A 16483-nucleotide genomic window follows, 5' to 3' on the forward strand; every position below is an offset into this window, starting at 1 on the left:
GTACCTGCTGACTTAGAAGTCTACTATGGATCAGTAGTCCTCACCTCAGCTGTGAGCTTGAAACCAAATAGATGACCAATTATAGCCCCTATTGGTTTAGATCATCAGTGAACTAAAGTCCTTGTATTCTTTATATATAGGTCATGTAACTGATGCCACATCACTGGAACCTGTGCTGGAGGCACATAAAAGTACCTGTGCTGGTGGCATATAAAAGCACCCATGCTAGTGGCACATAAAAGCACCCATACTGGTGACATGTAAAATACACCCAAGACACTCTTGGAGTGGTTGGTGTTAGGAAGGGCACCCAGCCATAGAAACCATGCCAAATCAGACAGGAACTTGGTGCAGCTCCCCAGCTTACCAGTTCCAGTCAAACCATCTAACCCATGCCAACATGGAAAGCAGACACTAAGTGATGATGATGATGATGATGATGATGATGATGATGATGATGATGATGATGATGATGATGATATATATATTATCGTGTGATGGGTAAATTGTCATCATTTTATATTTTTAATTTCATGCATGTGCATTGTTTGTTTTTGATTTTGTTGACTATGCAGTATAGTAGGGTCAGTTGGGCACCGTCTGTGAGAAAAACAATACCATGATGCACCACTCCGCCAGAAATTTAGAAACAACATGCTGTACTGCTTGGAATTCATACTGGAAGCTCCAATACAAACATTTCAGAATGTTTGGGTGTCAGTCTGAGGACAGTGCAATGTGAGGACATGTACAGAGAGTGATAAAAATCAAACATCCAGTCAACATCATGGTGTTTGGAGTGGTCACTAGTGATGGTGATGTTTTGCTTCCATTCATCTTCCCACATGACCTCAGACTCAACATGGAGGCCTACATCAAGTGCTTGGAGGAGGTAGTGCTGCCCTGGGTGAAGAGGGTGGCTGCTGGAAGACCCTATGTCTGGCAACAGGACTCTGCTCCATGCCACACAAGCAGGAGAACCCAATCATGGCTGTCAGACAATATCTGCGACCACATCACCCCTAACATCTGGCCCTCTAATTCCCCAAACTGCAACCTTCTTGATTATTATGTGTGGGGTGCAGCTGAGCAAGAGACCAGCAAAACTCCTTGTAACACCAAAGATGAACTGAAGGCAAGGATTATGGCAGTATTCACCAACTTAAACAAAGAGACCATCCAGAAGAGTTGCAGGAGATTCCGAAGTCGTCTGAACGGTGTGGTTGAAGCCAATGGCGATTCTATTGAATAAATTTACTCTTTAGTATTTCAAGATATTTTTATGTAATTTTGGCAAATACATCTGTTAATATGAGAAGTCAGTGTTATTTTCATTTTAGCATAATTTAGATGACAGTTTATTCACCACACTCTGTATATATATTAATATGTCACACATTATGATGACGTATCTTTGTTGTCTGCATGACTGACCTGAACAGCATACTTCGCTGACCGACACTGCTTGCTGTGTCTGTCCACTATTTATCAGTAGTGGAACAGCCCACTTCTCCCCTGGGAGAGTCTGCCACAACACCTCCCCACTTTAAGATTTTTTTTTCTTCTTCCACACAGAATTATTTTCCTCTTCAGAATGCTGTTGGTAGTACCAGTCTACATTGTTTACCAGTAGCACTACTAACACATAACGACCTGACTAAAATCCATCTTCAAATTTTTTGCTGTGTGTAGTTCAGTTCTGTGTTAGAGTTCCAGTTTTATCAGACATTTTTTTTCTTCAGAATCTTTTTTCAATAGAATTTATATATTTTTCACTGTGTGTAGTCCTGTGTTAGTTCAAATCCTACTTTGGGATTTTTGATATTTTTCAGTGTGTAGTCCTTCCATTTCGACACTCCTATGAGTACTTGTAACCTTGTTACCACTGTTATAACAACACCGTTATACAGTGGAAGGTATCCTCATCACCACTGATATGTCCTGCATTATGATGACGTATCTTCACTGTCTGTATGACTGGCCTGAACAATGTACCTTGCTGACTGATACTGCTTGCTATGTCTGTCCACTGTTTATCAGTAGTGGAACAGCCCACTTCTCACTTAGGGGTGTTTGCCACAACGTATATATATATATATATATATATATACATATATGCAAATTAGAAATCTTATAACTAATATTAGTATGAGAGTCTGAAACCTCCCCTCTTCTAAAGAAATATTGGATACTTGTTGTATGATGGCACCATACCACAATAGGGCTCTGTCAGAATTTGAATTAAAAGATATTCTCTCATATAATCCACAGTCTATGAATAGATATCATAAAATAATATGGTTTTGTCTCATCTTTCTCTTTAAATGTTAGCACCAGTTCAGGAAAAAGTTCCTACCTGCCCATATTCACTTTTATAACAGGATAGCACTGGAAACCCCCTACTCAACCCATACTATCGTCCTTACCACTCTGTTTCTGCCTCTTTCTCACTACGCTCTGATAGTACTTTTCCCTCCCATTTCCTAGTCCCTTTCAATATTCCCCACAACACTACTATACTCTCCTCAAACACCCTCTCACATGATAGGACATATGCTAAAAGAACTGATATTGCTAAGATAGTTAAAATATTCATATGACTTGGAGGTCTAAAACCTCTTATCTAGAAGCCATTCTAAATATCTTTAAAATTTTTTTCCCTCTTACTCCAAACATCTGATGATGTGATGTACTCTACATCTGTGAAACTTTAAGTAATGAAAAGGTGTATCTTTCTTGCAGAGGTGTGAAGGATTTCAGGTCAGGAGAGATTACTTTTCTTGTGGGATATATAACCATGTATAACCTTTTGCCAATGTTATTATATGTGGTACTCTTCCAAGTTTCTACATAACTAGATGAGCCCAAATAATCTTGGCTCACATGGAGCAGCTGTAAATTCAGAGTACCTATTCAAGAATTCTTCACCGAGATGTCACCATTTTCCCTGTTGAGTATACACGTGATGTACTAATTTCTCTCTTTACTTCTTCATTATTCAGACAGTATAGTCTAAATGATACAGTGCAGTGTTGAACTGATCTTATGTATCTACTTCCATCCCTCCCTTCCTGTTAGTGTCATTGTTGAAGTGGAATTTACCAGTGGTCAGGACTATTTTGACAGAATTATAGGACTCTCAGGCAAAGTAATGCATGGAGGCCTCTTGCATATGCAACAACAAAATAAATAGATTAGCATTGGGGCCCTTGACCATGCACCCACCTCCTCCCCCTGGCAACTGCCTACTGTGCTCAAGCCATAAGACAGCACTACCAGTCATAATTAGTATCTTCCTAGTCTTGTTGTCCAGATTGTGAATGTCTTCAAGCATCCAGTTTCGTATCTCAAATGTTGATATTAGCATTAACAGGCCAAAAGTATTATGGAATATAGTCTCATTGAATGTGGACAACCTAGACTCCTATACATCTTAAAGTCTACTGAAGTATTTCTTTGTCATTCTAACTTTATTCACAGCACTGATGTATCTCATTGGTTCTGAAATATTTGTAGCATTTGTCATTGAATGTATGTATATACATACGTAGGTACATATATATATGTATGCATATATGCTTATGTGTATGTATTTGTAGTTATGCGTATGTGATAGGTATTTGTGTGTATAGATGTGTATCAGTATATGTATTAGTGTATGTGTAAGCAATAGTGTATGTATGTATGTATGTATGTATGTATGTATGTATGTATGTATGTATGTATGTATGTATGTATGTATGTATGTTTGGATGTGTTTGTCTATTTAGGTGTGTCAGATATTTGCGTATGCTTTTACATGTGTGTGTGCATGAATATATGTGTATCTGTGGGTGTGTTTGTATGTTGGTATGTTTGTTTGGAAGAATATGTTTGAGTGTGTTTGTGGACTGGTGCAAAAAGAAAAGAGGAAGAGAAGTAGAGAGAGAGAGAGAGAGAGAGAGAGAGAGAGAGAGAGAGAGAGAGAGAGAGAGAGAGAGAGAGAGAGAGAGAGACAGAGAGAAAGAGAGGGAGAGAGAATTCAGGAAAGAACCATAGCAACTGCTTGCCCTTCCTCCTCCTTCCACCTCAACCTGTCATTCTAGGTAGATATTTGTTACAAGGTGTCACAGTAAAACACAATATACAATGGTGTAATGTAAGAAATATTGTGTATTGTGTGAAGGTCAACTAGGTTTGTCTGGGAATACCTTTCTACTGACCTCACCATTCCAGTTGAATTACTTGAAATACATTAGAACACACCCTACCATTGCACTGTACTTACATGGGATACATCCTTTCCATTATTAACATTCACAAGCTTCATTTAACTGTTAACTATAAAGGAAAGTAGTGGATAGTGATTCATAATGGTATAAGGAAGGTTGATCTGAGAGATAGTAAGAGAGGGAGAGAGAGAAGGGGGAGAGAGGGAGACAGAGAGAGAGGGAGAGGGAGAAGGAGAGAGAAGGAGAGAGAGAGTTAGGTAGATAGATAGATAGAGAGATAGGTAGGTAGATGGAGAGAGAGAGAGAGAGAGAGAGAGAGGAGTGAGATATAGAGGTGAAAAATAGAAGAGGAGAAAGAACTGAATGAGAGAGAAATGGGGGAGTTGTGAGAGGTAAGATATCAAGTTGAGTAAAAAGTAAGCAACCATGAAGAATTTGTACTGAATTTGTGCAAAATTTTGAAATTTTTTAAACAATTTTTGGAAATTGTCTGATAATACAGACATAGACTTGCCCAAATGCATCAATAAATTAACATTGATTTTTTTTCACTGTTGTTACAATCATCTGAAATGGAATTGTCAAAGTGCAATATTCAAGCAATTTTGCTATATAACTTCAAAAAAGGACGTAAAGTAGCTGAAAACTGCTCATGATATCAATGAAATGTTTGATGAGGAAATAACCAGTGAGTGGTCAGCTTGAAAATGGTTTAAACGATTTGCAGTGGAGACCTGAGCCTTGAAGATCAGAGTGGATGCCCATCTGTCATCAATGATGGTCTTTAATTGACCATGATTGAGAAAGATCCACGTAAAAACCACTTGAAAACTGGCAAAAGAACTTCAAGTTAGCCTGAAAACTGCCTGCAATCATTTGCATGTAATTGGAAAATCAAAAAAGCTTGACAAATGGGTTCCACACAATTTGATTGAAAATCATAAAATGTGCAAATATGAAATTTGCTCATCACTTCTCCATAACCAAACTGATCCATTTCTCGGCTGTATTGTACCTTGTGATGAAAAGTAGATTCTGTACAATAATAAAAAACGCTCTTTGCAGTGGTTGGACCAAAATGAAGCACCAAAAACCTTCCCTAAACCTGAGCTCTTCAAAAAGAAGGTTATGGTGACTGTTTGGTGGTGTACTGCTGGACAGACACATTCACTATAACTTCTTAAAACCCAGAAAAACCATTACTGCAGAAACGTATTGCCATGAAATTGCCAAAATGAATGAAGAACTGTTACCCCTTCATCCCAGACTGGTCAACAGAAGAGGGCCAATCATTCTTCATGATAATGCTTGACCACATGTTTCACTAATGCTGCTTCAGAGGTTGAGGTAACTTGGCTACAAAGTTCTCCCCGACCCAGCTTCTTCTCCAGACCTTTCTCCTACTGACAACCACTTTTAAAAGCACTTTGATGGTTTTCTGTGAGAGAAGGAATTCAAAAATGAAGCCAATGCTGAAAGTGCATTCAAAGAGTTCATCAGCTTCAGAACTCCAGATTTTTATGTTGCTGGAATAAACAAACTTGTAACTCAGCAAAAATGTGTTGATTGTGTTGATGAATAAAATTTTTGCATTGTTGAAATATATTGTGATGAATTTCATGTTTCAAAACGTTGCTTACTTTTTACTCAGCCTGATAGATAGAGAGATTCATAAGTACAGATATGGTGGGTGGTGAAGAAGTTCACTTTGCAGCTATACATTTTGGTTTTGATTCCATTGTATAACCCCTTTGACAAATGTCTTCTACTATGAGATCAGATCAGCTAAAGCTGTTAGAGTAAGATTTGGTTGATAGTAACTGTGTGGAAACTCATCTGAGTTACTGTACCTGTTTTTGGATGATTAACTTAATCCCATACTTTGTTTAACACCACCAAATGGCACTTGGGTGCCTTTAGCTGAGTCCATTCTGTTACAACTCTTCCTGTTACCTTTCATGAAGATTCTCCCCAAAAGATTAAGGACACTGCTCTTCCTCAGAATAAGCCATTAAAGCGATAAAAAGATAAAGACATAGAAAAATAGAGTTTGTTGGCACATGGTTGTTGTTGTTACTGTGGAGCCCCAGATTAGCAATGATTGACCAGTTAGTTCTATATTGTGGAGACAGTCAACCAAACAGATAGGTCCAATCTACAGATCTGTTGTCCCTTTTATAACATGCCTAATTGAGAATATACAGTATACTTCCTTAGGGAATGATAAATTGCATGAGTACAGTATGACTGTCTGAACATAGTTATACCCTCTCCTTCTGTTTCTGTAGACTATTATATTCCAGTGATGGCTCCAGCAGATATAGGGAAGGTGGGTGCAGTTGGAGAGCAACAGTTGCTGTTCCTCAATCATTATTGTTGGTGGTATGGAGCTCAGGGCTTGTGAAACTACTGTTTGTATGTGCTTTTATGTTTATCAGGCCAAGTTGGTGAAACAGTGATTTTAGGAAGTTGTTGTAGCAGCATATAGAGTGATGTATATGTGTCAGGGTGTTTAGAAGTGGGTTTTTTACATCTAAATTTATTTATTTTTTTGTACATAGTGACAAAAATTGGTTCCAGATTCAGTCCCTCTGCCTGGCACATTGGGCAAGTGTCTTCTACTATAGCCTTGAACCAACCAAAGATTTGTGAGTGGATTTGGTAGACAGAAAGTGAAGGAAATCTGTTGTATGAATACACACACAGACACACACACACACATCTGTGTGTGTGTGTGTGTGTGTGTGTGTGTGTGTATTTGTGTCTGTGTCTGTCAAAACTTGACAGGTGCTAATTCTGTATTCTTTGGACACATAAAACTCAAAGCATTCTCACCAGGATTCAAACAGGGAAAAAGTCATTACAAATATTCTCATCATTCCTGGTCCAAAGCTAAACTATTTCAGTGAAACTGCATGGCTTTTTGAGTAAGTGAGTAAGTATCTTCAGCTATAGCCCTTGGCCAACTGAAGCCTTGAGAGTGGATTTGGTAGATAGAAATTTAAAGAAAATATATATTTATGTTCTGAGTTCAAATTCCTTCCAGGACAAATTTGCCTTTTATCCTTTTGGGGTCGATAAAATAAACATCAATCAAGTACTGTGGGCCAATGTAACTGATCTTTCCCTCTCCTCAAAAACTGTTTGCCACTGTATTGAAATTTGAAACCATTGTTTTGGTTTCTGGAATCTCATATATTTAAGGGGAACTTTCATGAATGATATTGTTTAATTATATTTGCAGGAATATTTTGGTAAACACAAACTGTTCTAACACTTTCTGATAGAAAAAATATTTCTCTTTGATGAACCTACATTGTTTGTTTGTCATTCAGATCATAACCATCTGTCTTCTTTTCTGGTATATTATAGTTAAGATAGCTTTATCTGGCATATTCATTCATTTTTAAGAAGGCAGTGTCAGCTGTTGAATGAAATTTAACTGTCAATTATAGCAGATTGAGTGAAAACATGGCAACCACTTCTTTCTGAAGTATTCTTTCTCTAGATTTCTTGATGCTCTTTTGCACTAATATCTGTTTTAGATGGAATTGAACTTGAACTGTGAAACCCCAAATTGTTACAACTCATCTGGATTGGTACTTTATTTACCAACTTCAAAAAAATGAAAGGCAAAAACGTTGAGCTTTGCAGGATTTGAAATCAAAGTAGAGAAAGTTTGAACAAAGCCATCCCACTCTCTACTGTAGCCCCATTCATTCAGAGGGGATTTTTGTTTAGAAAACTGCATAGCAACTTAACTAATACTGGTACCATGGAAAAATGCATCCAGTACATGCTGTAAAGTGGTTTGCATTAGGAAGGGCATCTAACTATAGAAACCATCATATGCCACAATCATATGCCTCTACCTAAGAGATGACTTGGCCCAGAACACTAGGCTGTTAACCTGAGCAGGTTCATTTGCCCTGGTGATTCCTTGAGTAGTCTTACCTGGACTCTTTTGCTGACTGGGGCAGTGTTAACACCTTACCATCATTTGGTTTGGTCCATCAGCAGAAGTAAGATACTTAGTTGTTTGCTAGAAGCCATCAAGTGAGAGAGTTGAATGAGGATCAGTGATGCCTGTCCAGTTGACCATTCCTGAAAAGGTGCAGCTCCTAGATACCAAAGATACTACCTCTATTCAGAGACCCCTTCACTCCTATCGAGGGACACAAATAATACTCACATGTTGTTGTTTAACCCTTAAGTTAGCTTGAATTGAGCAAATCTATGATCAAAGATCCAGCCATGACCATCCCCTCTTTTTGAATATGAACTTCATTGTCCAATGTATCTTTCTCTTTTTATGACAGTAGGGTGTAATATCAAGGAAATTTTGCTGTTATTGCTAGCAGATCAAGCAACCAAGAAAGAGGCTGTCTGTCTGTCTCTCTGTCTCTCTTTCTCTCTCTGTCTGTCTCTCTGTCTGTCTGTCTCTCTGTCTCTGTCTCTCTTTCTCTGTCTCTCTTTCTCTCTCTGTCTCTCTTTCTCTCTCTGTCTCTCTTTCTCTCTCTGTCTCTCTCTCTCTTTCTCTCTCTCTCTCTCTCTCTCTCTCTCTCTCTCTGTGCTTCTGTTTCTATGTCTGTCTGCCTGTTTGTCTCACTTTGTCTCGGTCTGTCTGTCTGTCTGTCTGTCTGTCTGTTTGTCTCTGTCTGTCTATCTGTCTGTCTGTCTGTCTGTCTGTCTGTCTGTTTGTCTGCCTGCCTGCCTGCCTGCCTGCCTGCCTGCCTGTCTGTCTGTCTGTCTCTCACTCACTCTCTCTCTCTCTCTCTCTCTCTCTCTCACTCTCTCTCTCTCTCTCTTGCTCTCTATCATTGCATATATTATGTAGTGTTGAAATTTTTATGATAGTTATATTTGTCATTGAGATATATATTGTAAAGGAAAAATGAAAATACAGATTTGGGTTGCTTCAACCCTTGTCTGAAGGATGTTGGGAAATACTGAAATACAGCTTAAAGAAAGGTCTAAAGAGAATAACTGATAATTATTTTTATGATTAGTCTAAGGTTTGGATTATTCTAGACCAGTGATACTCAACCAGGGTCCATATGGCCCCTGAGAGTCCATATAAAATTTTTGGGGTCCATGCAACAAAACAAAAAATTAAGGATTCACAATAGTATTTTAAAAGCCCCTGAATAAATTTTGTTTTAGAAGTATGTACTGGTATGTAATCTAGAAACGTCTAGGTTTCTTTTTCTAACATTTTACATAATTCATCCAACACAAAGTGACGTGTGAAAAACAAAATGGGAATCTTTGAAGAAGTTTCTATACAACTAGTTTTTAAACATCAAATGGCTATGGGTAGGTGGTGGGGGCAAGCAGAATAAATTAGTAATCAAAGGGGTCCATAGGTAAAAAATGGTTGAGAGCCCCTACTCTAGACACTTCTTCAATTGATCCTACACCATATATATGGAAAACAAAATATTTTTTTTAGCAGTTGTTTTGTGGAATGTAAACAAGATTGCAAGTGAGAGATATTAATCTAATGAAGTACCCAATTAACAGGTATTATTGTCAGGATAGTAGAACAAAAGGAACTGAACACTCAGTCTTTATTTACATTGTATTGCTTTAGGTACCATGGTATACACATTAAAAGGAACTGACCCTGAAGGACGAACAGTGAAATACTCAATAAGTACAAATGTCTTTTCTGTTGATACATACAGTGGTGAAGTTACTCTTGTAAGGCGTCTTGATTATGAGGTAAGAGTGGTCATTTATAACACAAACGCTACCATTCCTCTTCCCCTACTAATGTATCTTATATTTATTTCCCCATATAAAAAAAGAGTGAGATAGTTTGAAGTTGTGTGTGGTAAAAGGAAAAGAGGTTCACCTACCTTCCTCTCGTTGACACCTGTCTAGCAGTAATCTCTCTGATGAGCCTGCCCTCCCCCTGTCACCCAGTATAAGCAGCTGCTATATGACCAAACCTGGGAGCAAATTCACTAATGTCCGTCCACATGCCTCCAATGGGCCACAGAGGCTGACACTTGCCTCTCTGCCCCCACTTCCCCTCTTGAGCTTCCTCTTCTGGTCAGCCCCTTGATCATTGACGTCACAACCCGCTTCTTCCAGCTCATCCCCACATGCCCCCATGATCTCAAAGATGACCTCCTCACTTCATACCATGTCAAAATCTACCAACCACCCTTGCATGCTGTGATATTCTTAAGCTTGGAACATCATTCTCTTCCTCTTCTCCACAATCATCATCCGACAAAGCGATAATCCTACAAACATCTAAGATGTGACATGGCATTCCATTCACAGAAATGTTGTTTCTGGAATTGATAGCCATCCCTATTCCTCTGTTCCATTAAGTTGTGTACTGTGCATTTGGCAACTTGACCCAGACATCATCTCCCACCTCCACGAAGACAGGTCCTCTCTCTTCCACAGGGCATTCCGATGGTTTACTTGGATGCTGCCATTCATATTTGAATATTGCTCTATGTGGCATGGACTCTTCAGCCTGTCCTGATTGGGGTGGCATGTTGTACCAGAATACTGTTTCCAGCAGCAAGATGTGTCCCCTCTCCGCCATAGCCTTGATCGCTCAATGATGTCTTTCTACAATCCCATTTCCATTCAGCCTGTATGCTGCTCTGAAAAAGCGGTTCACTTTCCACCTGTCAAACATCTCCTTCAGTGCCTCGGAATGAAACACTGTGCTGTTGTCCATCAGCAATTCATCCATAAGGCCCAGCTCTAAGAATATCTCATTTAGAATACATGCAATCTCGTCTGCAGTGCCTGCCCTCAATTCCCTCTAAATGGCCATCCGGCTCAGCCCACAGTTGACTATCGAGGGATACGTCCCCTGTCAGTAGTGTGTTACATCCACTGCCAGTTGTTTCCAGTTGTGCTCTATCAAAATGTTTTCCTGCTCATGCACACTCGGAGCAGGGTTGATGGATTGACACCTATCGCAGTTCCTGACCACCTTTAGGATGCTCCGTCTAGTAATGTTGGCATCAATCCTCCTGGCAAGAAACAGGGTCCTACCCATGCTGATATGATGCATGGCATACAGTCTCCTTAGTTCAGAATCATTTAACTGACACACCACAACTACCCCTTGCTTCGATTCTTCTGGATCCCCTAACCAAGCCATTTTCACCCTGGTTAGTACGTCTGTCTTGTTTCTCTCTGAAGACACAAAGACCATGTTCAGCTTCAGGCTGAACTTAGCAAACAGTTCTCCTAGGTGGTGCTTCACTAACATTTCCACAGCCCCTTTGGTTTGCACCCTCTTCTCATTGGTGATCACCAGTCCTACCAAGCCAAGCATGGTAGCTGAATCCGTCTGGATTTTGATGGAGTGCAGCTCCCATTTCAAGGCCAAATTCACTCCCTTCAGCACTGCGTCCAACTCAGTGACATTGATGTGGTTGTAGTTGTCTGCTTTTTGAAGCCAGGCTGTGACCTCCATTTTGGCACCTCCGATTTCCAACACAACTCCTATTGCAATGCTGCTAGTATCACACCATACAGTCCCGTTATCTGATTTGGGCACATACCAGTTCCCCCTGACTGGATCTTCTGCTCTTCTCTTGTCTAGGATTTCCTGCATCATCATCACTGTTCCCTCTCCCACCTTGTCACCTCAGTTATCCCCTTCTCATCTCTTGGTGTAACTGCATGCCTTATGCAGCCACCCCAAGATTGGGTAGTGACCTACTAATTTCCCACACATCGAGAACAGTTCTCTCCTGCAGACATTGGCAGCCACTTCCAGGATCTCATTCCACATCTGAAACACTAACATGCATGTTCTATCTCGTTGAAGCTTCAGCCCCAGTGCCGCTCCTCCAGTCATTGGCTCTGGTGGGTTTGCAATCATCCCAAATTTCTTCAGATGTCTCACAACCTCTGTGGCAGGCACTACAGTCTTGTCCACTAAGATGTCATCTATATAGGAATTTGTAGCCCTTCTTATCCTATCCACCTTTCCCAGGATAGATTTGAGCACTGTCACCATGATTTTCAGCACAGAATTCAGCCCGAAACCCAGCCTTGTCATACAATGTGTCTGGCCCTTGTATCGCACCAACTGCTACTGCCAAATATGCCGACTTCAAGTCAAAAATTGTCACTGTCTTAGTCGACTGTCTCCATATGTGCAGTGTCTCATCACAGACGTCAGTCACCTTGTTACCTGTGTGGGATGATACATGGCCATTCATCTCCCGAAAGTCCAGCACCGGTCTCACTTTACCCTTTGTTGGCTGTACCACTGCCATCAGAAGTAGCACTCTACTCATCACCTCCTCCTTCCACGGGATAAGGACACTTTCCTTAATCCACCTCTCTACCTCTTCTTCAAATTCACTCCTGCCATGATCTTTCAGGCTCTGCTGGTAGCAGCTCACCCTGTTCTTCAGCATTGGGGGCTCCTCTTTCCAGCACTACACTATCATCCACCGCTGACCAATGAACACAGCCCGAAAAACCTTGTCTTCAATGGTGTAGACAGTGCATCCCCTTGCAGAGCTCTGCTCCCTCTCACATTCCTGACTCACAGTGCATGATGCCCCCCTGCCACCAAAACAAAACCACGTCTCCTCCAACACTGACATCTCCAAGGTGGTTGATCACATCCATTCCCATTACCACATCAATCCCGTCTACCATGTGGTTATTGTGATCGCCCGCAACCTTAGTGTTGTGCCTCGCACCACTATTTCCATATTGCTGCTATCCTTGCATTCGATTTCAATGTCATTGACCATTCGTTTCCTTCCATTTCTTTGTCACCCTTGCGGTCATGAGAGATGTTGTGCAGCCTGTATCCATGAGGGCCTTGAACGTCTTTCCCCCATCTATGACCTCAACTATGGGCAGTGACTGCACAAGTGCCTCTACTTGTTTGTAGAGGAAGTTTGAGAGGCAGCAACTTCCTCACGGTCTTTTCCCTGACCACAATTTCAGGTGAGATGTCCAGTCTGTTTACACCAGTAGCAAAAAGGTCTGTGCTCCATGCACTCCCTCACCATGTGTGGTCTCTGGCACTTAAAACACTGGCCTGTGAATGGCTGCTGTTGTTACCCGGCAGGTTTCTTTTCTTCTTTCACTGGCCAATGTGGGCTTCTGCAACCACCATCACCACTGCCTTCCTCCTGGTGCTTTGTGTTAATACGTGGGCACGAACGATGAGCTCGTTCGTCATTGTTTTTTTGCTGCCTAGCAATTGTTGTAGCTGCACTGACATGTTGGGAAAGCCATTCACAGAAGCCAGTTGTGCTGCTTTCTTTCCCTCTCTAGTGAAACCAGGCAGCACTGTCAGTGTCCGTACCTCCACAGCATATTCATCAACCTGTTCCCCTGTCCACCTGACCGTTCCCAGCTTAGCAAAAGCGGTGTACTCTCCCTCTGTGTAAGCCTCTCTCAAGCGCTGCTCGGTCTTTGCCATGCTCAATTGATCTTCATTCATTTTGAGGCACAGTGTCAGTGCACTCCCCTCCAACTGATTATCTTGCAGAACCTGCATAAAGCTATGTGTACTGCATCACCCCATTCTTACTATTTCAGTAGTTTGAAATTTTTCTTCAACTATGACTTCATTATTGTGTTTGTACATTTGTGTGTGTGTGAAATATGTATTTTCAATTCAGTTTTGCCTCATTTCTTCTAAACTTGGCTTTGTTTATGAAAAAATATTTCAGTTTTATCAATTCTAAACGTGCATCACTCCACCCCTATTATTATTTCCAGCAGAAAATAATAAAGGCAATAAATAAATAAATGATATAAGAAATAAAAGAAAGAGAAAATCCCTGAAAAAGTTGAATAATTGAAAAAAAATTGCAATGTCTAAAATCTTGTTTTAATATATTGTTTATCTATTGTACCAGAACACTAAAGTTGTTCGTGTCACAGTCACCATTTCTGATGGTCTAAATGTGGTAAGTACTCAAGTTTCTTTTAGAAAATATTATATAACATAATTTTGAGATATTTGTGGCATCTGTGACTTATTTGTGACATATTTATGACATGTGTGTAATGTGTGTGACATATCTCATTGTCATCAGCTTTATCTCATATCTGAGAATTTAGTTTCTTCTTTGCTAAACACTTCTATTATGGTGATGGTGTTGATGACACTGTAGTCCAATTCTTGCGTAAATGAGTTGATGGCATTGGCTGCATGGTAATGGTGGTGGAGGACGAGGTTGATTTTATTGAGCCTTTTTCTCCTGTCATTTGATTTCTTCATTTTCTATTCTGGTAGCTTCAAAGTTTTTGGTTCTGATGGTGATGGGACATTGCCACTTGATACAGTCTTAGGCTTGTGTTTCAAACAATTTGAGCTCAAGTCAGGTGGTTTTCAGTGTTGTTTGAGTTAGTCCTTGTATCTTTGAAGAGAGCAACCCTATGGTCTAAATGTGTGACATGAGTTGTTAGTATGTTAATGGGAGGCCAGTTTGTTTGAGCATCAGACAAAAACCAATCAATATATTGGAACTCATTTAAACAGTCATAGCAGCCATCATAAAAAACATATGACTTGTATCATTGTTAATATATATATATATATATATATATATATATATATATATATATATATATATATATATTTATATATATATCTTTATATACCTTGTGATGTTATTGTTCATATAACTTCCTCCTATTTTTATTCTAATTCAGGTACCCCGTGATGTCATAGTCAGCATAAAAGACACCAATGATGTAATCCCAAGTTTTTCCAATGAAACATATTCTGTAAAGGTCCCAGAAGTAAGTGATTTTATTGTATAGTAGTGTGGTGTTGATCTTGTAGAAATATAGTGGTAGCTAGTGGTAACACAGTGGTAATTTTATCACATAATGATGATGTATTATGAAAGTTTATTAGTAGTGTTGTGGTGGTGGTGATATAGCATCAGTGCAGTGGTGGTATAAGGTTATAATGATTGTGTAGTAATGATGCAGTGGTGATAGGGTACTGGGGCACTGGGATACTTTAATATTGACATTGTAGTTTTTAGTGACAGAAGACAAACCAATGTAGGATAACTGAAAGAACACTGACTGATGAAGTTTCTTTTGAAAGAGAGAAAACTATTGACAAAGTTGTGCTTACATGGAAGAGGCTTTGTAGTTGGCAATGGTCTGGACGACAGGCTGCATGAATTACCTACTGGCTTTGGTGAAAGGCTGATAGTTTTCCATTTTGCTGGCTCTAACAGACATATGGCATCACTGTGTATAAGCCCACACTTGATATAGACACAGAAGTTAAAGAGAAATTTGATACTATCCTAGATGGTGCCCTACCTAGGATACCAAAACAAAGCAAAAACATCTTGATGGGTAACCTCAATGCCAGAGTTTTGAAAAGAAGGTATTGGAAAAGCAAACTCAAATGGCAGTTTACTCCTAACTAAATGCCGAGAGCACAACCAAATGATCATCATCTCTCTAATTCAAAGCAAAAATAGAGGTAAGGGCTTTTGGCAACATCTGTCACCAAAGTAGCATTATATGATTCAGTATGTTTCAAGTTGTTGTGCAGAAAGTACATGATTGTGGTAGTTTTTTTGTGGGAATGAAAGTGCTAGTTTGGTTAGCACCTTCCACAGAACTTTACAATTTATAGAATCAAATGCCTTAGTAAGGTCAAAGAAATCCATGCACAATACCTTGTGCAGCTAAAAGCATTTCTCCTGTAGTTGACAAGCACAAAAGAGCTTATCAATAGTGCCTCTAGAAGGATAGAAATGAGATTAAAATTCAGATAGGTGAGTCACCAATGGTAGAATGAGTCAGACAAGAAGAACTCCAACCAAGAAATTTGAGGAAGTGTGGTATCAACGTTTAAGAGTGGGAATCATTGGCAAATAGTTCACACAAGCAGAGATGGATTGTCTAGGCTTCACACATTAACATGGCATGAAATGAACATCTCAACGATTAAATGTGAACATAGAAAGAAGCATGAAATGATCAACACAACCTCTCTTCTCCAATGAGACAACATATCCTTGGTCTGCAACCAGACTTGTAGAACTCACATTGGCACAACGTCCAAATTTCCGATTTGTCAAATTATCAATGAGAAAATACGCAAAGAGTACACCTGGTGATAGGTTGTCAAATCAAAAAATACTTATCAAGCATTAACGGGTTATTGAGTAATAAGGATCTTGCTTGCCTTCAGACAAAACCCTCTCACATTACAGTAACACATTGGCAAGGTCCAAATTTGGCAAAAATATCAACTACATAGAAACCATCCCAAC

General features: G+C 39.7%; 1 protein-coding gene across 2 annotated transcripts in view; it reads left to right on the plus strand.

Annotated features, from left to right (window-relative positions):
- Nucleotides 1-16483, plus strand: part of LOC106879350 (cadherin-87A) — a 125124-nt gene that overhangs the window by 14505 nt on the left and 94136 nt on the right. For both annotated transcript variants that reach the window (XM_089347585.1, XM_089347584.1), the window contains exons 4-6: nucleotides 9805-9935; nucleotides 14090-14140; nucleotides 14889-14978. In XM_089347585.1, the coding sequence (XP_089203711.1) occupies nucleotides 9805-9935; nucleotides 14090-14140; nucleotides 14889-14978 (272 nt within the window). The remainder of the gene's footprint in view (nucleotides 1-9804; nucleotides 9936-14089; nucleotides 14141-14888; nucleotides 14979-16483) is intronic.

The sequence above is a fragment of the Octopus bimaculoides genome, chromosome 2 (genome assembly GCF_046866305.1).
Source record: "Octopus bimaculoides isolate indiv1 chromosome 2, ASM4686630v1, whole genome shotgun sequence".
Classification (NCBI taxonomy): domain Eukaryota; kingdom Metazoa; phylum Mollusca; class Cephalopoda; order Octopoda; family Octopodidae; genus Octopus; species Octopus bimaculoides.